Genomic DNA, 27,479 nt, shown 5'->3' on the forward strand with positions numbered 1-27,479 from the left:
GGTCGTCCATGGTCTATTCGACATTTGTCTAAAAAAAAAATGTTACTTAAAGTGGGCCAGACGGGGTCAGAAAAGCTCCTCAGATTCAGAGTGACTTTTTGAAACATTTTCCGGTTTTATTAGTTCACTTATTTAAGAAATGTCCTCGGCGCCATTGCTGCGTTGATGAATAAAGGAATGCCCATTTATTATCTCAATTCCGAAAAAGGCAATATAATTCCAAAACTTTCCTCTTTTGCCATAGTTTGAGTTTAGAACCAAATGAGAGCCGAGAGAATATACCATCTGTTAAAATATAAACGGGGTCATACAATTTTGTATTTCTGGAACGTGTCCCGGTAGATTGGATCACAAGGATAGCGAGATAATAGGAGAGAACAGACAATCAAATCTAACAATGCACTTAACACTCTTTAACAAAGTTGGTTGGGAAGAGGCCCTCCTGTCCATTCAAACGACCTTTCCACCAACCTCCATCTTCTTTGGCGACCATTTCGATGATATCGCCTTGCTTGAAGCTTAACTCGTCCTCTCGAGCTCCCTCGTAATCAAAGAGAGCCTCGACCGAACCTAGGCCTTTACTAGCCCCATTGGCTTCCTTGGCGTCCAAAATCTTGACATAGGTGGCAGGAAACCAACCAATTTGTCGCTTTTTACCCTTACCCTGAAAAATGAAACGTATTATTAGACACTCATTTTTGGGTAGAATTGGAGTGCGAGAAAATAGTCTTACGCCGCCTGGAATTTCGCCTTGCCACCAGCCAGTGTCAGCTTTCTTCCGAATAAGTATCATCTGTCCTGCGGCCAAGGAAAGTTGCTCAGCGCTGGTGCCTTCATATGGAGCAACGACTTTGGCCAACTCCATCTTTTTCTGCAATTGTTAATTAAGAGTTCAATACTTTAACATCTGTGCATATCCAACAGAACAATTGACTAGGTTTTGTGATGCCGATTGAAAAATGCAGATTTCCTACACTCTGACTCACCAAACCTACATAAGACTTTGAGTTACCTCTTCCTTGTTCTTTTTGGATTTGACTTTCACCACGGCAGGTTCTTCCACGGGTTTGGCCACGTCGGGATTGCCATTATCGACCTGAGCCTCAGCCGTTCCGACGCCACTATCGACGGCTGGAACTTCGTCCTAATCGTAGAATAAGATTAAACTTTGTGCATTGTAACAGTCGTTTATATCATACCTCAGGAGCAACATAGTTGGAAGGAAACACTCCCAGTTTTTCGCCAAACTGACCGGTCCACCATTCAGAGTTCTTGACGACAACCCGAAGCTTTTGACCTTCATCAAAAATGAGATCCCCGGGCTCAATCGAATGATAAGGGTGCAATGCTACGACCATTTCATTCAACAGAGGCTCACTGGGTAAAACAACATCTTCGGCATTCACTTCCTCGTCCGGATTGAGATTCAAAATGGCACTTGGAAAGAACCTAAAAAAATCTCAGACGAGTTTATTTCACTCTATCTCATACATTTTTTTCACTCTTACCCAACGGCATTGGTCTCTTTTAGCTTGCCAAAGCACCATTCCTCGGTAGGGCGCCCGAAAACGATCAACTCCGCATCTTTCGGGACCGAAAACGAAGGGTCATCATCGCCAGCCCAATCCATAATGGATTTAGCCACAGGAGCCTCACTGGGATCCGGGGCCATGGCCAAGGCCTCTAGGTCAGCCGGATTGTAGGTGATGTAAGACTCCGGAAACCAACCCGTCTTACCATGGGCTTCGCCGCCCAACCAGCCAGGTTCAGGGTCTAAATTCTTATGTACCTAAACGAAGTGTTCAAAAACGAACGCTTTAGACTAGTTGTGCGGAAAAAAAAAATCAAGGCTTACTATGATCTTGTCGCCCGCATTAAAAGCCAATTCATCGTCGTTGGTGGGCTGAAACTCGTACAGAGCGTAGACTTCTACGGTGTTATCATCAAGGCCATCTGTGGGGGCGGAAACCACTTCAATGACCTCCTCGTTCTCGTTGCCCCACGCATGATCGGGATCGGTGAGTTCACGCATGCGCTTGGATTTCTCGGCCTTAATCTCGCGGCGTTTCTCATCGAAAGACGCATACAGAGATTTGCAAGCCTCAATAATCTGAACTAAGGACTCCTTATGCTCCTCAAGAGCTTCTTTCTTGGACTCCTTCTCCGATTTGACCGTCTCAAACTGGAAAAAATGTCAGTTCTAATAATTATGCAAGGATTTCGATAGATTCGAAGAACAACCGAACCTTTTCTTTGAGCTCCTCCAAGACCTTCTGAGTCTCCTCCACCTTTTTCTTCTTCTCGTTTCGCTTGAACTCGAATTCGGTGATCTGTGGGCTATTGTCCTCATTGGACAAGGCGGCCTTTTTGGCCTCCATTTGGGCTTTTTCTTGGGTCACTTTCAGCAAACGCTCGTTCTGGTCCTTGAGCTTCTGCTTAAGACCGTTCATGTTATTCATCTTCTCATCGCGAGATGAGCGCATAGTGTCAATAAAGGCTTTGACTTCAGACACGCCCGTCCGACAGTTCGCAATTTCTTCGGTCAAATTCTTGATCTTGTCCCGCTGAAGTAAAATTCAGTCGGAAAAATAATCAAACAATGACATGGCCTGATTTCTAACGGCAGAAGAAACCGATCGCTCACTTACGGACTTGTCCAGCTCATTTTTCATATTGGTTTGCTTGGCTTTAAACTGAATCAATTTCTCTTGCTCCCCTTGTCGATGGCTATTGAGCTCCTTCTTCCGATTTTCCTCCCATTCCAAGATCCTTTGCTTCTCCAACTCTTGTCTGTAATCCAACATCATTCACAGTCAATGAGTCCATATTCTCTTAGCTTTTTTTCTTTTCGCTTCCTTCCTACCTCTGCTTCTCCTTGGCCGCAGCTTCTTCAGCCGCTTTCTTCTGCCGTGCCTCCTCTTCGCGTTTCTGCTGATCAATCAAACTCTGGCGCCTCTTATCCAACTCAGCCTGGCCTTTATTAAAGTTCTCCCGCCTTTTATCCTCAAAGGTGGTAGGCGAGACCACGGAATCAGCCCGCGAACTTCCGGGCGTGCTCACCGTGCTGCCGGCCACACCCGGCGCCATGCTGGCTGGGACTGGGGCACCAGCGGGTCGGAATGAGGGAGGCACGACATCCGGCGGAAGCTTGGCCGGCAAAGGTTCGCCTTTGGAGGCCAAATCGCAAAGATAGCCACTAACGATGAATTCATCGCAACTCAATTTACCATTGCCATCAATATCCGACAAAGACCAGATTTGAGCCAAGGTCGGTTGCGGGAGGCCCGTTAGAAGTAAGGTATTCCGGGCTTGAAGGCCACTGAGGAACCCAATGCGAGACTTATCCATTTGGAAAAAGATGTTACTGTACTTGCTCCGCGTGCCTTCGGGGATATTCCAAGGCACAGCTCCGCCGGGGGTCGAGGCTGGCGTCTAAATCGGAAGACAATAATCACTATTAGAGAGGTGCTTTTCGCGTATCCATTCGTCGCCGATTGAACTCACACCACTTGAACCCGTCGAAGACATGGGTAGGACAACCGGCACAGGGGCACTGGATAAGGCTGGGGTCACGGTATTGACCGTCCCAGGGTAGGCCGAGGCCATGCTCATGCCTGGAACAAACCCCATTCACCCATAGTGTGTTCAGTTTTTCTTTTAAAATCACCGCCCCCTTGCGCTTACCTGGCATTTGACCCGGCATACCGCCCATGGTCGTGGAATAGGGCACTGACCCCATGGGCGCTCCCGTCGACATAGGCAGGCCCATGGGCATTGTGGTGGCCATGCTGTAGGCCGGCATCATTCCGCCATGGCTTATGCCGCCATAGGGATTGGGTGGCAGGCCTCCGCCGGGCAGGGTCGAAGGGATCTCATAGCCTTGGAGCTTCATGGTTATCAATTTGCAGGCGATGGAAAACTCGTTTAGGTCCATTTGACCGTCGGCATTCATATCCGCCAGAGCCCTGATCAAGCAAAAGAAAGTGGCCGATTATCATGCCCGTGGAGAGGTGGGATGGATGGATGGATTCCATCCAGGGATACATGACCGAACTACCCACCAAATTTGAGCCAACACCATGGGCGGCAGACCGGATTGCATAAAGTAGTTTTTGGCCTGGACCCCGGCAATCATACCGCCCGGGGGAGCCAGGGACGCAAATTGATCCATGTGCCGAGTTCGCTCCACCGGACTGATCGCGTACGGGTCCATCCTGAATGATGATGAGGATGGAAACAATGGCCCACCCTGAATCAGGAAACATAAGAAGCCGCATTTCAAATCAATACTTAGAATAGGTTAACAGGGGCAGATGAGAGCGGAGATGATAATGGAACTTTAATTACGCCCAGGGCATGACAATAACCATTATCCATCCCAACATATATGCAGAGTGACTTTTTTAGTCATCATCATAATATTTCAAAGCTAACCTGACCTAAACTTTCGGTTACCAGGACCCAAATTGCATAAATGTTGGGATGGATAATGAGTACAGGGCACGACGGCAATCTCTTTTTAGGAAAGTGAATTTCCATTAGAGATACTGTCCTTTGACAGGTTTAGTTGACCATCACCTGGTGCCACAAGGTTTGGGGCTTCCATCCGATTTACCATTGATCTCTCATTAACTGATCTTATTTTCTATTCTCTACCATATCTTACATTCGGGCTAAGTCTGGCCCATTGTCTCATTGAAAAGACATAACATAACCCTCCGGTACAGGAACACGAAAATTAGCTTAAACTATCTCTAGAAGTTTTACCTCAGGTTCACTAGGATGATTATGTTAAGGGTGGTCCTTATTCACTCTCACTGGTTCCCCAGGAAAGTCAGAGTCTAGTCATGTGATTCAAGACAGCGGATCGAGCCAGTCGGCCAGTGAGTGTTCCACTAGTTCCACCAATTCACTCTCCTGGGTTCCACCCAATCGACAGGAGGAGTCTGCTGTATGTGTATGTACGTATGCAGCTGGTGCTGGGCTGGGCATGAAAGCTTTGACAGATCCCAGAAGTGACGGCAAAATAGCTGGAGACATTCAGTGCCAGATATGTTGACACAGGGCCTTTATGATGGAGTAGAAGCAATACGATATGAGCTTGTACTCATGCAACCATAAAGTAGAGTAAAAAGGCCGACTAATGCTGAGAAAAAGAGCTATGATCTACTTATCGCCCATTCGAATGATTCGATGGCGTGGTTATGGTCGCCCTGAAATTCAGGATCCTTTCATCAAAGTGACGGATATTGTGGTAAAGGTGGGTCAGCTTCATGTGGTTATGGTCCAGCTATGAACAATACTGTGCCATGCTTTGGGCCTATTTGGTTTTTTAAAAAGCTGAAAAATTTGTTCATGGGTTTTATTATTCCATTTGGTCTATTATATTGGCTAATGGGTATGAAATAGGCATTACGCATGGTCCAGTCTCGTCACCCTGACCTAATCTCGCGTTTCTCACGTTGCCTTGGAGTTGTTGTGGGTCCAGAAAAGTCGTCCTTCCTCTCCGTCAGGGTGACCCCATGTTCTTTGGGGGGCCAGGTTCAATCCCAACTCGTCCTCCCATATTAACGCTATAAGTGGCATCCGATGGCTGACTATTTTGTTTATTAGTTCTTTTGCTATCAAAGTCACCGTATAGCCCAAAACATGGCCCCCCTAATACCTCTTCTCCTGGGCTCACCCCTGGTTGTTGGGGCCCCATTGGGGCTAGTATCCGCCAGCCTGAAGCGTGAGTCTCAATGCCTGCTTCTTCAGAGAAGACAGAGTCAGGAGTGAGGAGTGACTTTTCATCTTCTGGGGCTCGAGGACCTCTTGGACGGCCGCGTGATTCCCGCCTAGCTCTGACCGAGTTGTCCCTCCGTGCCTCCCTCCCTGCCTCCCTGCCTCCCTCCTCGTGTCTGTCCCAGTCTCCGGACCCTGGTCATTGAGTTGCCCGTGGGGCTGGATTTCCGCGTGGTCGTCGGACTTAATCGGGCTTAAAAAGGCCAGGTCAATATGAATAAGGCCAATGTGGCGGGGCTCTTGGGCCAAACGCTGGATCCCAATTTGCAGAAGAATGCCGAAGCTCAATTGGACCAGATGCAAAAGATCATCGGGTTTCCCCTCACCCTCATGGAGATTGTCATGGACGGTAACGCCTACAATTTGGCCACCCGCCAGTCGGGCGTGATTCTCCTCAAGCGATTGATTATGCACTCGTGGTCGGAAAAGACCTTTAATCCCATTGAGGGCGGCACGCCCCCGTTTTCCATTCACGAGCAGGATCGGGCGTGTATTCGGCAACACTTGGTCAACGCCGTCATTGGCGCGCCCGAGGCCCTACGGATCCAGTTGGGCGTGTGCGTGGCCACTGTCATCAAGGCCGATTTTCCAGGCCGTTGGCCGGATGTGGTGGATCAAATCAACCATCATCTCTTGGCCACGGGCTCGGTCGAGTCGGTGATTGGCGCACTCTTGGTCGAGTACCAATTGGTCAAGGCCTACGAGTACAAGAAGCGCGAGGATCGGGCTCCTTTGCACGACGCTATGCGACTGTTGATGCCGGGCACCATTCAGTTGCTGAATAATTGCATGCAAGATGGCTCGGTGGCCAGTGCCGAAGTCCGCAAGCTCATTCTCAAGATCTTCTTCGCGCTCACGCAATACTTGCTGCCCTTGGATCTGTTGCCCAAAGAGTCGTTAAAAGCCTGGTTGGAGCGGGTGCGTCACGTGCTGCTCTTGCCCGTGCCTGAAGCCACCTCGGCTGTGGATGAGGATGAGCGCCCGCAGCTCATCTGGTGGAAGGAAAAGAAGTGGGCCATGCATATCTTGACCCGCTTCTTTGAGCGCTACGGCTCGCCCGGTAATGTCCAAAAGGAGTACAAGGACTTTGCTGAGTATTACCTGAAAGAGTTCTCCGAAGAGACGCTCAAGAGCATCTTCCAGGTGTTGGAATACCACTTAAACGGCACCTATGTCAGTCCTCGGGTCTTGCAGCAAGCTCTCAACTACATGAACACTGGCGTGTCGCATTCGCTCACTTGGAAATTCATCAAACCCTACGCACCCCGATTGATCGAGGGCATTATCTTCCCACTCATGTCCTACAGTCAAGAGGACGCCGAGCTGTGGGAAGTCGATCCGTACGAGTACATCCGCATCAAGTTCGACATCTTTGAAGATTTCGTCTCACCCGCCACGGCCGCCCAGACTTTGTTGCACTCCATGTGCAAGAAACGAAAGAACGTGCTCAACGTCACGATGGATTTCCTCATGAACGTGGTGAGAAACGAGACGGCCACGGCCTCGCAAAAAGACGGCGCGCTTCACATGATCGGCACCATGGCTGACATTCTGCTCAAGCAGAAGATGTATAAAGACAAGTTGGAGGAGTTTCTCACCCAGATCATCTTTCCCGAGTTCGCTAATCCCTTGGGACACATGCGAGCTCGAGCCTGTTGGATGCTACACTATTTTGCCGACATTCGATTCAAGAACAAGGCTGTCTTGGGCGAGGCCTTCCGATTGACCATTCATTGTTTGTTGAATGATAAGGATATTCCGGTCAAGGTGGAAGCTGCCATTGCCCTGCAAATGATGCTCACCAGTCAGGGTGACACGGCCAAGGCATTCCTTGAACCGCAGATCGGACAGATTACGCTTGAACTCTTGAACATCATCCGGGATACGGAGAACGACGACCTCACATCGGTCATGCAAAAAATTATCTGCTCCTACTCGGAACAGTTGACCCCCCTCGCCACCAACATCAGTGAGCACCTAGTGGAAACTTTTATCAAGGTATGGGAGGATTTATTTACTGTGATTATTTTTATTTATCGCCAGTTGTTTGTCGGAACAACCCCTAATGTATTTATTCTTTGTAGGTGGTGACGGAAGGGAACGACGAAAGTGATGACAAGGCCATCACGGCCATGGGTCTCTTGAACACACTAGAGACGCTTCATTCCGTGATGGAAGACAACGAGAATGTTCGCAACCAATTGGAGCCCATTCTCCTCAAAGTCATCCACCACATCTTCTCCAACTCCATCATGGAGTTCTACGAGGAAGCTCTGACCCTCTCTTGTAACATGACCACGATCGCCATTAGTCCAAACATGTGGAGCGTCCTGGAGTTGATCTACCAGGCCTTCCAGCGAGATGCCATTGACTACTTCACGGACATGATGCCCGTTCTCCACAATTTTATTACAACCGACACGAACGCTTTCCTCAGCAAGTCTGAATACTTGATGGCCATGTACAACATGAGCAAGACGGTGTTGGAGAACGATTCTGGAGAGGACCCCCAGTGTCATGCGGGCAAATTGTTGGAAGTGATCATCCTCCAATGTACGGGCCGAAACATTGATCAAGCCATTCCCCTCTTTGTGCAGCTCACATTGGCCAGACTCAGTCAGGAGATCAAGACCTCCGAGTTGAGGACCATGTGCTTGCAAGTGATCATTGCCGCCCTCTTATATGACCAGCAGGTGTTTATGAACAGCATTCAAGCGAGTGCCTCGACCCATCCTCCTGAGGTCATTCTCAAGAACTTCCTTCACCAATGGCTTAGCGATGCGGACTGTTTCATCGGAGTGCACGATCGTAAGTTGAGCATCCTCGGCCTCTGCACGATCATGTCTGTGCCTCAAATGCCTGGAGTGGGTGAGAATGCCCCGCGATTCTTGCCGGCCCTGGTCATGCTCTTTGACGGACTCAAAAGAGCCTACGAGCTCCAGGATGACTCGGATGATAATGACTCGAATTCGGGGAACGCCAGCTTGGATGACGAGGACGCTTTAGAATCGGACGAGGACGAGATTGACGAGACCTCGAATGTCTATCTGGAAAGTCTGAGTGAAAAGTTGAACAAATCATCCGGAGGCCAATTTCAGGTAGACCGGACACGTCTTGGTTGGTGCTTCAATTTGGGTATTTTAACGCTTGGTGCCTGTCTTTTAGCTGAACGCCTCTGTGGAGAATGGCGAGGATGATTGGGATTCGGACGATGAGTTCTATGAGGAAGCTTCGCTGGAGAACTACACCACGCCCATTGATGATGAAGATGCCGTGGACGAGTACCTCATCTTCAAGACCACCCTCGAGAATGTCGAGAAGGTCGACCCCAAATGGTACGCCCAAGTCATAGCCCCTCTTAACGAGGAGATGAAGCATCAAGTCCAGACCATTTTGACCACTTACGAACAACGGAAGGCGGCCAAGGAGAGCAAATCTATCGAGAAACAAGGAGGTAAGGGCCATCGGTTCTTCATTGAAGAAGACCCATCCAAATTAAATTATACCTATGGAAGCGCGATCACGGACACGAAATGTGCTTGAATGAAAATGAGAGCCATGTTCAATGGACTGAATGAATCTTCTCTTTTCCAGGTTACGTCTTCGATCAGCAATCCGTTCCGTCTCAGTTTTCCTTTGGCGCCAATGGGAACAAATTCAATTTCGGTTAGCGTATAACCAAGGGTTGACGCAAATATTGGCACATCATTATCATCGTAACAGAATATTTTATATATCAAATCGAATGCCAGTATATTCATCAACATACAAGGTGTGTTTCCTCACTGTTCTGACCCAAAGGCTTCATTCCTACACCTAATGTGTCAACTTGATTGTCTGTCATGATCTGGGAGGTCAGCACCGTAGGCTTAATTTGGGACTTTGCCTTAAATTGTCCCTCAAACAGGGCTGTTATTCACCACTGACCTACATCACACTGGAATGACATTGAGGTGTATTAGAAAGACTTGGCTAAAAATAAAAAAAGGGGCAAAAACGAATATTTGCATGATTTGGCGAAAAGGTCATTCCTTCAACGAAGCTACTCATGTGTTTTAACTGAATGTCGTAGCATTCCTCTTTCAAAAACGAAATCCCTTGCGATGAGGAAAAGGTGTTCACATTCTTTTAATGGGCTGGGATTAGCAGGAAAATCGAGTAGAAATCCAGGTTTAGTGCTCACTGATGTGGGTGGCGAGGGGGGTCAACTGTTCCGAGTAGGAGCAGATAATTTTTTGCATGACCGATGTGAGGTCGTCGTTGGCTGTATGCAATTATAATGAAGTAACGTGATTCCCTGTTCTGTTGCATAGGTCGGCAGTGTGTTGTTCCAACTCGGATCAGGCCACACTAAATGACTTTCAAAAGAATCGGAACATGTAGAAGAATCAGTCCAATATAGATGTTCGCCACATCTTAGTTCCCTCATTATCTGAGCCGGGGTTTCTCCCAACAACTCAATTGACCTTGGCAGGGACAGGGGGCCTCCCTGTATGGTAGTCGATCATTCTGCTAGCTCAGACGTCAGAGTCCATGAAAGTCCAGAGCGCAAGCAGCGCGGCTGACGTCGTTGGGTCTGCTCCCCCAGGCCCAGAAGAAAGCCTAGCCTGATTTAGAAGTGCGAGTAATCTTGGCGTAGAATGGGGAATATGGGATATGGGGCATACCACCAAAGTCATATGGTTTATCGTGGTTGGGGCCACCGCTTTAAAATTAGAGCCCCATCATCGATACTGGGCATTCGCCGTCAGTCCACTTCTGAATGTCACCTAATGGGCACACTGTCTTTGAGATGGGGGGAAGAGCCAGAAACTTGAAGGGCAGGGACGCCAATCCGGAAAACTCTAAGCCAGATTAATCGAAACTGGCATCTGTCATCACACCCATTCCAACTCAAATCTGAATTTTCTTTCGTTTTTGCCACGACCACACCCACCAATTTTAATTCCCGACCTTGCAAGCTCAATGTCGACTTCCTCTGAAGATCTAAACCTGGCTTCAAATCATCCCAATTAGACGGGATTTGGCTTTGACCGTTCTACGCAGATATTCTGAGCTCGATGCTCGTCTGTTCGCTCGCTCGCTCTCCCTGATGGTGGCTGAATGAACCATAATATCGCCCTCTATAGAGACTACTATACGTAGAGGCCATCGATCTACCTATTTACAAGTGGTGTGCGTGCTTTGAAAGGCAGGAAAATCATGGTCAGACCATGGACCAGTGGTCACTTGTGAGTTGTGACCGGACCTCGAGGATGAAAGAGCCTTGAATGACCTCGCTCTCTGGGTTGTCTGACTCACCAAGTCTGAGGCTGGCCTGGTCGGGTGCGTTGTCATGGCCTTCATGATCCCGCCTTTACCAATCGCCGCCGCCCACTCATCGCCATAATTCTCCAACCTGATTGATATTAGTCCCCTTATAGTCCTATAGCTCCCCAACTACTGGTTGCGCCCGCCGACCCGCCGACCCGCCGACTCGCCGACCCGCCATCCCGCCCCTCGATTGGCCCGTGAGCCCTGCTTTGGCGCCGGAAGATGGATAGTCCGGTGGATCCTTTCACGAGTGTGATTCGGGTCCGGAAGCGGGATTGGCTGTATGCGGCTTTGGGTAGCGTGTTGCTCTTGCCGTGGCGGGCCGTGGCCATCGTGGCCATTTTGCTCTTGGCTTGGCTGTTGGCCAAGATCGGGTTGGTGGGCCAGAATCCCGAGTTGCAGACCGTGGTCACGGGCTGGCGACGCCATTTGTTGAATGTCTACTCGTACTTAGGCTTGGCCATCCTGTGGGTGGCCGGCTTCTCGGTCACTCTGAAGGGGCGACAAGCCTCGAGGTCCGAAGCGCCCATCTTGGTGGGTGCGCCGCATTCGTCCTTCTTGGAGGCGTTGGTCATCATCATGTGTCGGTGCTCGCCCGTGTCGCGATCAGAGAACCGGGATGCCATCCTGATATCCGAGTGCCAAAAGTTCATTCGCACCATTTTCGTCGATAGGTGAGTGATCCGGAGGCAGAGCACCCCGAGTGAAATGGGTCGGGGCCATGTACGTCAGGGACCCGGCAGTACGGGTAATGAGGGGGAAGCCTCGATTTATTGCAAAGATGTATTCCGGAATGTATTGTTTTAACGAGTACGGGCGTGTAATTGTGGTCGATAATTTCAGTTTGGGCCGTGATTCGTCCGGGCACCGTCAAGTAGGTCGTTGCTTTTTCTAAACACTGATAGTGTTCTTGGTTTAACTTTGTGATTCTTCCTTATCTTTCGACTCACGTGTTCAGGTTTTCAATGTGGGTAGATTTGGGCTGACATTAGACATGAAGCCAAGTTTAGGAGCCCAATTTGGCAGTACGATTCCATCCTCAAATCCATGTACTGAAACGTATCTATCATCAACCTTTTTTTGAATGAACGAATTGATTGACTTGGAAAAACAAAGAGAAACGCAATGGATTAAAAGATTAAAAATGATATTATCAAATCTGCCAGCACGTGAGCATACACCTTGCAAGATGGTCAGTTGAATAGCCATGAAAGCACGTACTTTGCACCCAAGTATGAAAAGCCCCAAAATAGAATCTTCACCGAATGCCCAGAATCCCTCTTCGTTGTTCAAAAGCCGTTATTACTTACTACTTAATGATCCAGATCGTGAACTGGACAACTTGATTGGTTCCACGGCGATCCACTGATTCTGATGATTGGTTGTCTGGTTCTCTTCAGGAGCTCTCAAGCCTCTCGGAAGGCGGCTTCCCAGGCCATAATCGATCGGTCCCGCCATGAGGACGACGGTCAGCTTCAAGTCTTCATCTTCCCGGAAGGCACCAACACCAATCGTAAGGCCCTTATTCAGTTCAAGAACGGGGCCTTCAATCCGGGAACCCCCGTTCAGCCGGTGCTGGTCCGGTATCCGGGCTACGAAGACCTCGATCTGATCACTTGGACCTTCCGCCAAGACCACTCATACCTGTTTTCGGTCTGGTTCCTCCTGGTCCGACCCATCAATCGGATTGAAATCGAATTTCTTCCCGTGTACAACCCCAGTGAGGAGGAGAAGTGCGACCCGTCATTGTTTGCCAAAAATGTGCAAGCCTTCATGGCCACACAACTTAATATCATTCCCACCAATTTAGTTTTCCATAAATATTACGAAGAATATTGTCGTAAATATCGACCTGGGGTGACTCTCGCACACGCTAAGAAAGACCAATAAATGTTGATCAATGTTTTTGTAAGAAACTTTTCGACACGTTTATTTCGCTAGGAGGGAAGAAAATGACGTGGTGCTGGGTAAGTAGAGAACCACAAAAAAAATGGAATGGGCTAAATAGATATTTGTATATATATGTGTTTCAAGATCCGATTGTGTTGTGCTCTTTGAGATAATGATAATCATGGACGATTTTGAGGTTGTTCGTGCTCATCGTGTAAATGCAAAGCGATCGATTGGCTCACTTTATCTCGCCTCTCGAAGGAATTGTCTACCCTTTTTATTGTTCCAATCTGGACAGTCTTTGCTTGGTCTTGATCTGGAAACTGGAATATTCAGCCAACAGCCGTGAGAATCTGGTCACCATATTATCCAGACTGAATTCTGGAAATAAAAACGCAAGCATTTGGATCAGCAATTGCGAACAAATTTCAGTGCATTTGTTCATGGACGAACCAATTTTTTCCATTTTCTGTTCCACACTTTCCTGTGCGGCCTCCTCTTCCTTGGCTCGGGCTTCGTCAATCAGATTGTCCTTCATTAAAATTTGTCGTCCCTTTTCGAGTAAGCTGGAACAAAAATGAATGCACTCCTTGACCTGTTTACGAAATTTCCAAATTGGTTCTGGACTTACTTTCGCTTGGCCTCGGGATATTCGGCTAAGGCGTCCCAAAGGGCGTCCTTGGAGAGCGAGAACAAGTCCGAATAGCCGACACTTCGAACATTGGCCGTGCGCCGGTTGCCGGTTTTATTACCCGGAATATTCAAAATGCTCACTTCTCCGAATACGGCACCATCGCCTAAAGTCACGTAAACCGTGGTCCCATCGTCCGCCACCACGTCCAATTTTCCTCGTTTAATGATGTACATCTCTTTGCCCACGTCGCCTTTGCGACACACGTAATCCCCGGGGGAAAACACCTGGAGCTTCAATTTTAAGACGAGATCCACGAGAAGGCCCTTCTCGCAATCTCGGAAGATGTGCACCTTCTTCAGCGTATCCAAATGCACGTGGATGGCAATCTCAGCCTTGAGCTTATCCGGTAACATACTCAAGACCGATTCCTCGTCCATGGCTTGCTTGTTGCTCCAGAGGTAGTCGAACCATTTGATGACCCGTGTTTCCAAATCCTTGCCCACTTTTCGGAACACCATGTATTGCTTGATGGCATCCATCTTATTCTGGAAATCTGCTCGAGCCGCATTCATGTTCGTGATCATGGACCCGATGTTACCCACAATGGTGGCAAAGATGAGCACACCGATGAGAAAGTCGATGGTGACGAACAGATACTCGACATCCTGCACGGGTTGGGGTGTCTCCCCGATGGTGGTCAACGTCAACGTCGACCAATAGAAGCTATAAATGTACTGGGTGGAGAGCTTGGGCGACCCTTGGTACACCCAACCATCGGTCTCGAATCCTATGGCAAAACTCAAGGCGAAGAAGAAGCAGGCGTTCCAATGGATCAGAACCAGGATGTAGAAGACGACGGTGGCGATTCGGAAGGCGTTGGGAAAATTAGTCCTGGTCTCAGTTTTCTCGAAGAACTCGATCATGCGGTCTACGCGACACACGCGATTCAACCGCAAGATCACCGGACAAGGTAGACTCTCCTGGCAGGTGGATTCAAAAAATAAGTAGCCCAGGTCCGTGGGAAGAATGCTGATCATGTCCAAAGGAGCATACTTGGACTTGAGATAGTTCCGACGAAGTTTACCACTATCGTTCACCATGAGGCCATGTTCCAAGTATCCTTAAAAATGAAGGAGATGCGTTTAAGAAAATGGATGTCTTGCTCACAGTGGATTCAAGAACCTTCGTGCATGCGAACGATGATGTCCAGAATGTAAAGAGCATCGCAGACATAATCCATGATGATCCATCCCGTGGGCGAGGCATTTTCCAACTCCCAAAACACCGAGCGCCCAATCACAAAGATCAGATTGTAAATGACCGCCGTGTTGATGACACATAGCCACTGCAATACCAAAATCATATCATTGCATACATTCAGTTCACAAGATCTATAAAATCTAAGCGAGGCTTCATGCCTACTTTGTAATGACTGGGTTTACTCGTGTCAATGGCTGTGCTTGTCAATTGGCGCGAGATCTTGGATTGGAACCTGTCCCAAGGTCCCTCGTCCTTGGGCTCACCCTCTTCCTGTAAAGTAAATCAATTCCACCCGCCGTCAGTCATTCGATCACATGTGGGAATCATGATTTCATACCGATTCGTTGTTGAGCATGGATTTACTCAATGGGGAAATTCGCTTGTCCAAATGATTGAATTTGGTGAGAGTGGAAATGAGCTTTTTCCAGAACCCCATCACATGGAAACGGATGGGTTTTAGAGTGGATCAGTCGTGAATAGGAGCCACCAATGTTGCTCTCACCAACAGTCACACACAGTTACATGGAAAGATGGAGATCCATCGAGATGATGTCGTGACCAAAGGGGTGCTTTCTCCCTGTCAAATACCTCTGAAGATCCCAAAGTGGAACAAGCTAGCAGATGATAACTTAGAAACAGGGAACACATCACTCAGCCAAGAAGAAGAGGCAGAAGAGCAAGCACGAACAGAGAAAGAAGAGGCTTAATAGACGGTAGTAGACACACACACACAGACAGATAGAAAGAAAGAGAGCATACGAGCATAGCAGGAAAGTAAGTGGTTAGAGTGAAATGAGAAACTTGAAATGTACCCTCTGTCCTTGCATCATAAGTGCTAGCATAGTATGTTACGAGATCGGAGGCAATCTTCAAACCATATCCCTTACCATTAAAACATCCATTCATTGCATGCTGACATCAAATTGTCTTGAAGGATCAAACATAAAAAATCTCCCCTAGACATGCATCGATTTTCCGCACCCCCCTCTCGCCCTGATTCTTCTGCCGATGAGATCCCACCTGAAAACGAAGAAGCATCCTGGTTTCTCCTTTGCCAAGTCCTGACTGACACTCGAAAGTCATTCATTCCAGTTTGGCCACCCTGCCCCTCCCACCAGGGTTTGACAGGGCCAACATTAGACGTTCAATACTGTTCTACATCCCACCTCCCGCCCACCAACCCACCCACGCCTATCCCCGCCCTCTAATCACTCACGCCCAGTCCGTATCTTTCCAACTTATCTCAAACTCCGCCCCCGCCCTCCTCAGGTCTTGGATTTGGACAGATGAGTGACCCTGATTCATGGTGGTTTGGTGGTCGTCGGTCGCTTGATTCCTGCTGCATTTTCTGAAGGTTTTCTCCTCAACCGTAGGCGTCCATCCGCGAGTCCACCATGTCCATCTCAGGTGCCACGCCCTCTCCGAGTCCACCCCCAGAAGAGGATGGATCACCCGAAAGGAGCACGCCCCTGGTGGACGAGGTCATGGAGGACGATGACGACGAGTTGATTCTCCACGACCAATCGACCTCGACCGCCTCGAAACTGCCTCCGATGGTAGGCATCCCCAATTTGAACGGGGTGGTGCCCGTGGATCGATTCTCGCCCGTGAGCAACGCCTCGCTGGGACCCACGAGCCCCGGACCCATTCACGATTTGTCGTCCTTTTCCGAAGAGAGCGTCCTGCCCGTTGATGACGATCGGGATGAGGAGGACGTGGAGGAAGAGCTTGTGATTGAAGAGAGGATGCATTTGAAAGATTTGGAGGACGGTGAGATCGAGGTTCGAGCCGAGCGGAGACGACGGCCTCGATCGGCTCAAGAAACCTCACCGCGACCCAGAAAACCGCCCAAGAAGAAGCGAAGGAAGAAGGACGAGGAGGACGAGTTGTCCCGACGTCGATATCATGATTTGCCGCGGTATGATGTGCGGAATTTGATTAATAAGCGCCGAAGTGGACGTGAACGGACCCCCACACCGCCGCGCAAAAGTCGGCACCGCTCTTACGGCCGGTCAATAACACGATCCCGGACGAAATCACGCTCCAAGAGCCGCGACCGGTCCCGATCCCGCTCTCGCTCGCGATCCAGATCAGTCTCACCTCGGCGAAAGAAGCGCGTTAAGCCCACCCGATTAAAGACCAAGCGAGCCAAAGAGCGAACGGTCACGGCCGCTCCCAAAGAAACGGTACGGAGTCCAAAGAAGACCGCCACTAAGAGTACCACCAAGACGGCGAAAAAGAAAAAGCAGCGGGATAAATCGCCCGAACCCGTGAAAAAAAAGCATCGCCGCGTTCGCCATTCGTCGGGGGAGGAGCCCATTGTCAGTTTATCGAAAGCAGATCGACCGAAGAAGAGAAAAAAAGCTCCCAAGCGCGCCCCGACTGTCGTGTCCGGGACCCCATCCACCACGGTGGCTAAGGAGGTCTTTGCTTCGGGCGATAACATATTGGTTAGTGTCAATTTTGGGCCCAACTCGGTCACCACCAATGGCGACTCGTCAACGAAGGGGCGATCCACGGACGTGACGGGCAGTGCTTCCAATGAATTGAGTAATCAGAAGCCGACGGCTGTCATTGATATCATGAGCTCGCCTTACTTAGTGATTGAATCCTCGCCCAAGGAAACCATTGACCTAGCCAGTGGGGACGAGGATGAGCCCACCACCCCTGAACCCGTTCAGTCACAACAGCCAATCGCTTCGAATATTGTGACCACCACGTCAGCCTTATCCGAGGGTCCAAGCACGTCTCAAGCCGCTGTTACCTCGAGCTCATCTGCCGATATCGGACCCTTTCCGACAGTGTCCTCGGCCGGGGCCTCTTCTTCCGCTTCGGCCACGGTAGTGAACAATGGTCTGCCCAAAGGGCCGTGTACGCCTCCATCACACGAGGAAGAAGCTATAGATTTCGCTCTGGGCCCACAAACGCCTCAATCGGACATGAGCGAGTCGTACGACCCGTGTAATCCGACTGAATCCCCTGACGTGGATTTTGGCTCAGATAATGGTGATAGTCCGATAAATTTGTCGGCGTTTGACCTGGACAACTCGTCGTCGAGTGGCAAACGCCTGAACAATAGTGGTATCAGTAGTGCATTAGATATACCGTTCTTAACGGACCGCGTGACCTCCGATAAACCGGCTCAAAATGGCACTACGAGCCTTTCGAGCGAGGTTCCCATGGACATAGCTGTGGACTCGCCCAATTCCCCCCAAGGAAGTGATCTCTCGGACCTTTTTGAACCTCCGTCTTTGTTTTCAAGTGCTAAGAAGAAGACGCCAACGAAATCTGCCAAGAGCAGCAACACACTTTTGTCAAAACCTGGTGAGTTTATAAAAAACGGATATTCCTCTAATTTCCTTTTCAATCGAAAAGGGGAGGAGACGTGGTGTAGTGGTTAGCCAGTTTCTTAGTATGAGAGAGGTCGCCGGTTCGAATCTCCTCCCCAACCTTTCTCAAAGGAAACTTTTAGACGTTAACCACACCCACAGACGGAGAACCAAAAACGAATATCGGACATGAAACTGCTTAACAGAATTTGGAAGTGGGTGGCTTCGCTGGCCGAGCGAGGCTCACCCCTCCGACCCTAGCATCCCAAACCCAAAAAATTCCCAACATTTGATTCAAGAGGTCAAACAAATTGGTTAAGGAACAGTTTTCTTCCCATGCAATGTTTCACATGTATTTCTAATCGAATGTATTGACGACTAGAGGAGAGGAGAGTAGCAAAGCATTAGGCACTCTTCTTTTGAGCTGATTGCACGACGAATCAGATTCCAATCGGATACCAACAAACAATTCCAAAGTGAAGTACTGGATAGACGCAATAACACGCGTATGTTCGAGGAAAAATAATTTCATTTAAGAAATATTAGAAAGCCAAACTGTTTTTTCTCCAAAGGCTTAAATCATTGATACATTAGGTGTGTTAGGCTTGTCAGGCGCTCAAAACGAAGACGTTACAGAGTAACGACCTAACTTATCGGTTTGAAGTAAGGTATCAGTTAGGGTGTTTCCGATACCACAAACTTTTGTTTTAGCCTAAAATCGGATACTTTCTTCTTGAAATTACCTATCTGGAATGATTTACGCTACATTTAGTAAGGACTCTCATTGAGAGTCATTGGTATCGTAATCTTCCGAAGTTACTTTTCCATTCAGTGTCAATTATTTCGCAGAAATATTCCGTAACCTTCGTATCTATATGAAAATTGAATGTCATCAACAAAAGAGTTTCACTTCTCGACAGACCTATTCGAGCATCTTGTCAACTCCTTGAAGTTCATTAAAGTATGTTTTGTTTTTTTTATCTTTTCAGCTCGAAGCAAAGGGAAAAAAGCCAATAAGTCTGTTCAAATGCGGTTGGTAGACGACAAACTTCGTATTATTGATGATGTGCCCACTTCGGCCGTTGAAATGGCTGTGAAAGAAAAGGTATTTAAGATAACAATTAGTCATTCCACTCAAGCACAGGCACTCACCTTTAGTCTCCTTATAGTTTCTGAAAAAAGTTCAACGCCAGGAGCGGATTGTCGACGAGATCAAAAGCGTCCTAAAACCATTCTACAACAAGAAGAAAATCTCCAAGGCTAGCTACAAAGAAATCATGAGAAAGTGTGTTCCCAAGGTAATCGAATCTCATCATCTGAAGTCATAACCGCACCCCATCGCTCTCACCAAACTCATGCCATTCCCTCTTGTTATTCAGGTATGCCATAGCAAAAATGGAGCCATCAACACGATGAAGATCCAGAAATTGGTCAATGGCTACGTCAAGAAATACCACCATGTCGAGAAACATCATCCCCAGATTTAAACTGCTATTTGTCATTCCCGTTGGCATACGCGAGTGGCTCCTTCTCCTCCCGCTCATCGCTTTATACGCCTACACCTTCCTATTAGTGGCCACTCGCCGTGTCCAAAATCCATGAGTTATGAACTCGCAACGCATGGATTGATGTACCATGATTCCCCAGTTACTACTAATCTTGTTAAACCTGTGAAATAAATAGTATATCACATCCAGTCAAGCGCACTCAAAAAAGCCTCAATGCCCACCTCCCGTTTCATTCGATGGTCCTTCCCCTTTTGTCCCTTTTTATGTGGTCTCTTCTTCGTTGTCTTAAACCCTTTGACGGCGGAGACTCGAGGGCCGGCGAAATCCATTCGAGAAAGGGGGAATTGAGCGTCTCTCGAGAGCCACGACGATCGACTGAGTTGTTATTTCTGGATGGAGGAAATGCAAGAAGAGGAAACGGCTCTCCGGAGTCTGTCGAGGGCAAACCAATGAGAGAAAGGGGGGAGAGCACGAATGCGTGCGCCAATGAAAAGAAAGGGTCAATGTCTAATTATAGAGCACGTCTTTACACTCCTCCCACCGCATAGTCGATCGAGACATCCATCCAGAGAAGGCGCCAAGTCTTAGCGACCTGATCGGCCGTCCTTGTTTATGATTCGTGGAATTAATCCCCTAACGCTGGGCTTGTGTTTTGACCGAGGTCAGTCCGTCGATTGCGGTTGGCTAACAAAAAGAATGGGAATGAATTTATGGTCTGAATTTCGTAGTCTGAATTCGCTTTGAGTCGAGGTGGGTTTTCGATCATCTCCTTCTAATGTTGCATTGGAGACATTATAGAGACACTTGTAAGAGCTTTGTCAAATCAAATAACAATCAGATGACAAATGGATTCGTAGACGCAGTTCTTTTCTGTTTGGCACGTTTATTGTAGGAAGACAAAGTTTGTACGGCTTCTACAGTTAAATTGGGCATTAAAATGGCATACGAGCATGGTAGTAGTTCGTAATTATCGTGGCAATGGTAATATTGCTGTCAATTCTTATTGTTGTAGCTGTTATTGTTATTATTATCATTATTATTAACATTGTTTCTGATAAACATCTATTGCTTTGGGATGTAGTAGTAAGGTGTACCGGTAGTCGTTCTTTTTATAGTAGTAGTTGTTGAAGGGGTAAGAGAAGTAGCACTAGTTGTTGTGGCTGAGGTAGACAATTGAAGAACATTCATAAAATGGGGGGGGGCGGTGCAAGGCATATTTGACGGCCTTCAAAGGGATAAGAAGAGTTGGTGTGTGAGGGGGCGGGCGGGGGGGAGGGGCGAAATTATGGCTATAGTGTAGGATATATAATCATGTTTACATTTATGGTTCATGGATGCGATGCGGGAGGTATTTATGTAGGATTGCTCATAAGAGGTAGATGATGCATTAACATTGAGAAGTACCCGAGGCGAAAAATCATACATTCAAGTTGTCGATCAAGTCGTCATAATAAAATGGTTGTGGTAGGTTTAAGACTTTCTCAGACGCCAGACCGAGGACAAAAAAGATTGAAAAGCTTGAGCAAGGTCGAAGTTCGCTCAGCATGTTGCGAACAATCAGCTACCGAAAGCGTCAAGCCCACTTTGGGGATGTCCCACAACTCAGCCAAATTTCGAGGTATTCGGAGTTGACAATGCTATAAAGCGCTAGTTTATGGGGTAGTTGTGGTTTTACATGATCATGAATGGGCAGAGACAAAGGTCGAGGTAGGTTTTTTTTTCATATGTACAAATCATCCCATGAATGAATGCAAGGATAATCAAATGTTATCCTAGATAAAAAGGTTTCTTCTTTCAAGCTCAACACGCTTTACCGGGATGTCAAGACTAGAGCGTCGAAAAAGAGAGATATTTATGATGCTGATGACTAAAACAAATGACCCGTATATGAATTGGTGACAATAGTTCAATACTCAATTAGAAGAGGAATAAGGAGCAAAATCATTTTGGTTGAATCTTTTTTGCAAGGGGGACCGGATGTGTGTATGAGTCTGTGTGTAGTTGATTACTGTTTGTTGCCGTGTTGCTTTTGCAATTGACCTCGCAATTCAAGTGGAGGAGGCAATCAAAAGGAAAAAAAAATAAGAGGTACGCATGTGTCATTCATGTCAAAGCCCTACCCGTTCTTCTACCTACGTACATATGAAGAATGCCATTGATCTAGATGAAATCTATTACTACTCGACTGCCTTAGCAGATTTGGAGAGATCCTCTGGCTCAGTCTGGAAGTTACCCGTGTCTTTTCTGACGTCAGAAGTGTTATTGGTGTATTTTTTCGGCTCCTTGGCCTTGCGTTGACGGCGTTTACTGTCTTCCTCCATCTCTTCATCTTCGTTGTGTTCGGCGACCACATCAAGAAGGTCGCCATTGCCACCGGTAGAGGAGCCCCTACGGCTGCTCGCGATATCGGCTTCGTCTTCCCCGTCGTCGCCGTCGTCGTCTTCGAGGGGTTCCAAGCCTTCGGAGAGGAGGAAGATGCCCTTGGTGTTTGAGCCAGACTCGAACCCGCCCTTGGGGCAGGCATGATGCATTAAGTGGTGCCTACGTCGAAACTTGCCGTGACAGAGCTCACAGTTGAAGGGCTTCTCGCCCTTGTGGATGAGGATGTGAGCTTTGAGCTGGTTGGAGTCTGAGAAGCAGGCTTCGCAGATGTCACATTTGTACGGTCTCTCTCCCGTGTGCACTCGTAAATGTCGCCGCAGATTGGCCACTTGCACAAATTGACGGTCACAATGGGTGCAACTGTAAGGTTTTTCACCGGTGTGCAAACGCATATGGGTCTTGAGATGATGGTCACGCGTGAATCGCTTATGACAGACTTTGCACTCGAAGGGCTTTTCACCGGTATGGGTTCGTTCGTGGTTTTGGAGAACGTGCTTGTAGCCAAAGGATCGATTACAAATCTTACATGTGAAGACCTTGTCACGCCCGTTCATACCATCCTTGCTGGGCCGTTTCATCGGCATGACAGGGGACGCCACGGATTTACCCGTAGAAATATCTGTGGAACGGAGCATGTTATGGTCACCACCCGTGGGGGAGGAAAATGGTGTATTGTTTTCTGAAGAGGTAGTTCTGGTATGATCGTAGAATGGTGATTGTAAGGAACCCGATTTGAACGAGGTGGATGATGAGGTAGAGGTTGGCATCCCCGAATTCGTGGGATCAAAAGCTGGAAGTTGGATCATTTTGCTGAGGTATTCGCTGTATTTGGAGGAACTATCGGTTTTGTCCTGGCGTCTTGAGGTAGGAGAAGTCTGCTGGTTCAGTAGTGCGGATGTGGGATACCCAGGTGGAAGATTGGGACTTAGCGGTGAGGTAGCAGTGTTCAACATTGAAGAAGAGGTAGACACTCCCGGGCCGTTGCCTCCTGTGGCTGCGGCCGCAGCAGCCGCCGCAGCCGCAGCCACAGTCGTGGTCAGGAATGGATTGAGTGATGCTATGTGATTGAGGATCTGTTGCTGGCGAAGGGCCGTTTGCCAAAAAGGGTGCTGATAGAGTAAATTAGCACCGAAGCCGCCATCACCGGGGTTGAACCCCAAGCCCGGCACGTTGGCCAGACTTGCGGGTATGTTTTGGCTAGAGTTGCCTAGCTGTTGATTGACAAATGGCACTGTGAGTGGGAATCTCAATGCAGCTGCAGCTGCAGCAGCGGCTTGGAGCTGATTGACGCCAGCGAAGGGGGAATCGTCGTTATTGCCCGACATTGACACGCGTCGGTCCATGGCTGGATTCTCATTGTTGGCCTCCCGATGACTATCAACGTCTTTGCGACTGCTCATACCGCACTACCCACTGTGTCCCCTTGCCTGAAAAACGGAAGGGTAAATGAATTGAATATGTGTGAACCATCTTCTCGAGGGTCGGTTCCCTTCTTCCTCCTATCTCGTATCCCCCACGTGATCAGATGTTGGCAGAAGAAGTATCGATGTTTGGGTGTGATCGATCCACGACCCTTTCCAACCAACCAACCAACCAACCAACCAACCAACCTCTTACCCAATATCGATGTGATGTCTCTAAGTAACGAACGAAATGCAAACAGGAGCAACCCCGTACGTTTCTCATCGTGAGAAACCAGAGGCTAGTTTTCAAGTTCACTGCAACTTTCGTTTGGAATGCAAATCCATGATCAGTTCGGTAGGAGCCCCTTCTCGGTCCTGCACTACTGTAATTGAAGACTAGTCCTAAGAAGTGAGTGAGTGAGCGTGTGTTTGTCTCTCTTCCCCCTGGGTCTCTACTGCTTAGAATAAACGTGACTAGCCTCCGAATCTGCTAACAACAGTCTTATTCGTCGTCGTTGTTGTTGTTAGTGACGGTGGGGTGGTGGTAGTGATGGTAGTAGTAGTAGTAGTTTGCTGTGACTGCTGTTGTTGCTGTTGTGGCCCCAAGAAAAGCAGGTTTGTGTGTCATTAATTGCCCCAAGAAACTCTCACCGCACATTTGATCCCCGAAATGGAGTTGGTTCCGACTCGAGGACCATTTCCTTTCCAACTGCGAGCTTTCTGCCTCCCTTTTTGGGAGCGTCAGCGTCTATGATTGGTTTACCCTTTCCCCTCTTCTGCCAATCAAGAAAGACCTTCTAAATATAGCCTAGGAATGGGTTGGGCCACACGGACGGCGACACAAACACAAGACTGTAGAGCTGGCCAAGCACACTCACCACTCACTCACTTGCTCAGGATGACAAGTTTTCCCCCGGAGAAAACAAGACATTCACCTCCGCCGAAGCAAAGGGGTGAGAAAGGATAGAGCAAAAGGATTCGATTAAATTTACTTACATCACTGCACCAACTAACGAGTTAGAGATGCAAACTTGGAAGCTGCTTGAATAGCCAGCATCGAGCAGCGTGAACGAGGAGGCAAGGGGAGCAGGATGGTGATGGCACGAATGGCCTGCCAAAATGCAGCACGAAATGCGCGCCTAGATCGAATACACAAGATGCATAAGGGACATGGATGGATCCAGGAGGAGGCAGATTCTGCAGTCCAAACAGCCCCCAGAGTGTGGGGATTGCTCGTGGGGGAGCGGGTAGGCACTCACGCACTCACACCACTCTTGGCCACGAGCAGGGGGCGGGGGGAGGCCAAGGAGGAGAAGAAAAAGAAGAGAGAAAGAAAGAAAGAAAGAGAACGAGGAGGAAGGGTCGAGCTGAAGGACTAAAGAGTGTGTGTGTTTGTGAATGTGTGTGTGTGTGTGTGTGTGTGAGAGTGACTGAGAGAGAGAGAGAGAGAGAGGAAGGGGAGCAAATCTAGCACATGAAGGAAGAAGAAGAGCTGCCGATTGCAGGTTGGCATGGGGTAGGGATCGAGTAGAAGTAAGTCTAACTCCTAAAGGACCGACAGGGCTAAAAGGATAGGAGTGGGGATCACACTCAGAACAGCGCCGCGGCCTCTTCCTCCTCCTCCTACTACTACTACTATTAGTACTGCAACTACCACTAGGGCCACTACTACTCCCCCTCTATGCCTCCTTATCCTCCTCCACCACCCGCCAATATCCCCCACACACACACTTACCCACCACCACCATCCTCATCACCACCACCATTACCATCCTAGGGATTGAGTGAGTGAGTGAGTGCATGCATGAGAGCAGGGCTAAAGGCTCAAAAGCCTCAAAGGCGGGAAGGGGATAAAAACAGGAGTCGAGACTTGCGAGTTGCGAGTGAGTGAGTGAGGAGTTGAAGAACTCGATTGAGGTAGCAGCATTTGAGCGAGTTGTAAGCAAGGGTGGACCGAGATACCGAGTACGGACAGAGGGCAGAGGGACAGAGGGGCCGAGGAGTATGGACGATGGACTATGGAGGATAGATGGATAGCACGAGCGGCATTAGCAAAGGCAGCAAGCATGCATTTGTCCCCACACTCAGAGTCCTGGAGCCCCAGGATTGTGGGGGAAGGAGAGAAGAAGAACAAGGAGGAGAACGGCGAGAAGAAAGAGGGCAAAGCTGTGTATGAACGGATGGATGGATGGAAGGATGGATGGATGGATGGATAGATAGATAGATGCAAGCGAGCAAGCGAGCAAGCAAGCTCTGGCCGAGTTGCAAGCTAAGGCAAAGTAAGCAAGTAAGTAAGCAAGCAAGAGCAAGCGAGCAGGCCAGCAAGCAGTTGTTGTTTTGTGAATTCAAATTTCAAGGTCTTTCCTTCCCAGGATGCCCCTTCTTCTTCTCCTTCTCCTGCTCCTCCTACTCCTACTCCTATTGCTCGATATCTCAGTAACGTTAGAATTGCACTACTCGCAAGATGAGGGGCAGGGGCAATCCTCATCAATGTGTGTTGTGTTGTTGCATAGATGGAAGGAGCATTGCAGCTGGACAACGAGCGAAAGAATGAACGAACGACAGGGACGACAACGAGGACGACGAAGACGACGGCGACGACGGGGATGCCACTCTCGACCAATTTAATCAACAATTTACTTCGCAACAAACATCTTGCATTCAAGCACAGTCTTTGTGACAAAAATGTTTGGAGGGAGATGATCATGAGGAGAAGGAGGAGGGTGGTGGTTGGTGGTATTGTTGGCCCTCCATGAGGTACAACGGACACATCAAGATAGATAGATGCCTGAAAGAGTCAAGAAGAAGGAGCCAGGTTTAAATATTTCATGGGATCCTTCATCTATCCCAAGTACGTGGAATGGATTGGAGAATTGTAGGCTCAAACTGCTTTCTCATCAAAAGTCAGTCAAGAAAGATGAGGAGGGGTAATAAATAACGGAGGCCGGTTAGAAAATGCAGTGAATAGGAAAGCTAGTGGAACTCGTTGATATCTGTTGAATTATTAAGCCTCTGATTTGATCTTGTTCATCCTTCCTGGATGAAGATTTTTTTTCTGGTACGCGTGTGTGCCCAACGAACGGTTACGATGGCTTGATATATAGAGCTAATCAAGAAGAAGCCTCCAGTAAATGACTGTGCATTAATTTGTCAATGATACAAATGAAACAGAACATCGATTTGAGAATGATTTGGTGAATGATAAAGTTCATGTCCAGAAACATGGATGTTAGTACTTTACTACGGTTCGTCTGATAATTGCTGTCTCCTAATCTTAATCCCATGCTTGCTCGCCTCCTTTTATTCATTCCGTATTCTTATTGAAGGATTTGCATTTATGTTTTCTGTCCTAACTCTCGCACTGTGCACTGATATTGTTTTTTGATGGAGTGCATATTCCTCTTTTTTGACCGATATCATGAAGCCCAAAATATTTTAACTTGTTGACAAAGTACCAATTCTATATCTGCACAATGTACGTATTTCCCCTAACAGGGTGCTTTTTTTTCTTCCTCATTCAAATGTCGTGTAAATTTGGAGTAGATGCAATTGCATGAATGTAGCCAACATACTCCTACTCGGCAGAGTGAAGGATTCAAGGCCACTTTTCCTCAAAGGAGTTCAAAATTCCTAATCGTTACAAGTTCAACTCGCATTTATAAGCCATCCGACTGTCGGACGCTCGTTCGATCGCTCGCTCCGTTGAAGTAACTAGAGTTGCACACATGTGTGCTGCATCAAACAAAGGGCCTTGCCTGATGTCAAGTGAACTTGCACTATCATTCATGCCCATCCATAGTCCATACCCCTACTGCTCAGCAATGTTCATCATGTACACTCGCAGTTTCGTACGCACATAAGGAAGACTTGAAGAGTGGGAATGAACTGAGGGGGTTTTCTTAAGGGTGTTGGTTGGAAATAGGCTTCATTGTTTTGACATGCCCAAGACAATCTGACAGAATGAGTTGATTTGCCG

At 48.1% G+C, this 27,479-nt stretch overlaps 6 protein-coding genes across 10 annotated transcripts; 3 read left to right on the forward strand and 3 right to left on the reverse strand.

Moving 5' to 3' along the window:
• Positions 1-288: 288 nt before the first annotated feature.
• On the reverse strand, positions 289-4,966 carry LOC131877753 (intersectin-1-like). Its single transcript, XM_059223519.1, has 13 exons — positions 4,768-4,966; positions 4,062-4,249; positions 3,685-3,965; positions 3,505-3,614; positions 2,864-3,432; positions 2,649-2,790; positions 2,247-2,564; positions 1,856-2,182; positions 1,509-1,789; positions 1,200-1,449; positions 1,013-1,144; positions 734-871; positions 289-664 (listed from the first exon to the last, which is right to left on the reverse strand). The coding sequence occupies exons 2-13, from the start codon at positions 4,211-4,213 to the stop codon at positions 404-406; spliced, it is 2,961 nt and encodes a 986-aa protein (XP_059079502.1). The 5' UTR covers positions 4,214-4,249; positions 4,768-4,966; the 3' UTR covers positions 289-403.
• A 778-nt stretch (positions 4,967-5,744) lies between these two features.
• On the forward strand, positions 5,745-9,785 carry LOC131877741 (importin-7-like). The gene is made up of 4 exons (XM_059223507.1): positions 5,745-7,782; positions 7,869-8,882; positions 8,950-9,238; positions 9,379-9,785. Exons 1-4 carry the CDS (start codon positions 5,998-6,000, stop codon positions 9,453-9,455), a joined length of 3,165 nt encoding a protein of 1,054 aa, XP_059079490.1. The 5' UTR covers positions 5,745-5,997; the 3' UTR covers positions 9,456-9,785.
• A 1,079-nt stretch (positions 9,786-10,864) lies between these two features.
• On the forward strand, positions 10,865-13,013 carry LOC131877749 (lysophosphatidylcholine acyltransferase 1-like). Its single transcript, XM_059223516.1, has 2 exons — positions 10,865-11,771; positions 12,498-13,013. Exons 1-2 carry the CDS (start codon positions 11,320-11,322, stop codon positions 12,985-12,987), a joined length of 942 nt encoding a protein of 313 aa, XP_059079499.1. The 5' UTR covers positions 10,865-11,319; the 3' UTR covers positions 12,988-13,013.
• LOC131877745 (cyclic nucleotide-gated cation channel subunit A-like) lies at positions 13,012-15,894 on the reverse strand. Its single transcript, XM_059223512.1, has 6 exons — positions 15,219-15,894; positions 15,044-15,151; positions 14,804-14,966; positions 13,619-14,741; positions 13,441-13,553; positions 13,012-13,368 (listed from the first exon to the last, which is right to left on the reverse strand). Exons 1-6 carry the CDS (start codon positions 15,315-15,317, stop codon positions 13,265-13,267), a joined length of 1,710 nt encoding a protein of 569 aa, XP_059079495.1. The 5' UTR covers positions 15,318-15,894; the 3' UTR covers positions 13,012-13,264.
• Positions 15,895-16,133: 239 nt separating this feature from the next.
• Positions 16,134-19,906, forward strand: LOC131877743 (PHD and RING finger domain-containing protein 1-like). The gene is made up of 4 exons (XM_059223509.1): positions 16,134-18,205; positions 19,200-19,315; positions 19,380-19,508; positions 19,590-19,906. The coding sequence occupies exons 1-4, from the start codon at positions 16,276-16,278 to the stop codon at positions 19,695-19,697; spliced, it is 2,283 nt and encodes a 760-aa protein (XP_059079492.1). The 5' UTR covers positions 16,134-16,275; the 3' UTR covers positions 19,698-19,906.
• Positions 19,907-21,553: 1,647 nt separating this feature from the next.
• On the reverse strand, positions 21,554-25,679 carry LOC131878180 (protein krueppel-like). 5 transcript variants are annotated; one of them, XM_059224092.1, is made up of 2 exons: positions 24,500-25,679; positions 21,554-23,527 (listed from the first exon to the last, which is right to left on the reverse strand). In XM_059224092.1, exon 2 carries the CDS (start codon positions 23,498-23,500, stop codon positions 21,896-21,898), a length of 1,605 nt encoding a protein of 534 aa, XP_059080075.1. In that variant the 5' UTR covers positions 23,501-23,527; positions 24,500-25,679; the 3' UTR covers positions 21,554-21,895. The 5 variants fall into 5 exon arrangements, with proteins under 5 accessions (XP_059080075.1, XP_059080076.1, XP_059080077.1 ...); XM_059224093.1 differs by having other exon boundaries at positions 24,382-24,510; XM_059224094.1 differs by lacking the exon at positions 24,500-25,679 and adding an exon at positions 24,393-24,412.
• Between the last annotated feature and the right edge of the window lie 1,800 nt (positions 25,680-27,479).

Source organism: Tigriopus californicus, chromosome 3 (genome assembly GCF_007210705.1).
Source record: "Tigriopus californicus strain San Diego chromosome 3, Tcal_SD_v2.1, whole genome shotgun sequence".
Lineage (NCBI taxonomy): Eukaryota > Metazoa > Arthropoda > Copepoda > Harpacticoida > Harpacticidae > Tigriopus > Tigriopus californicus.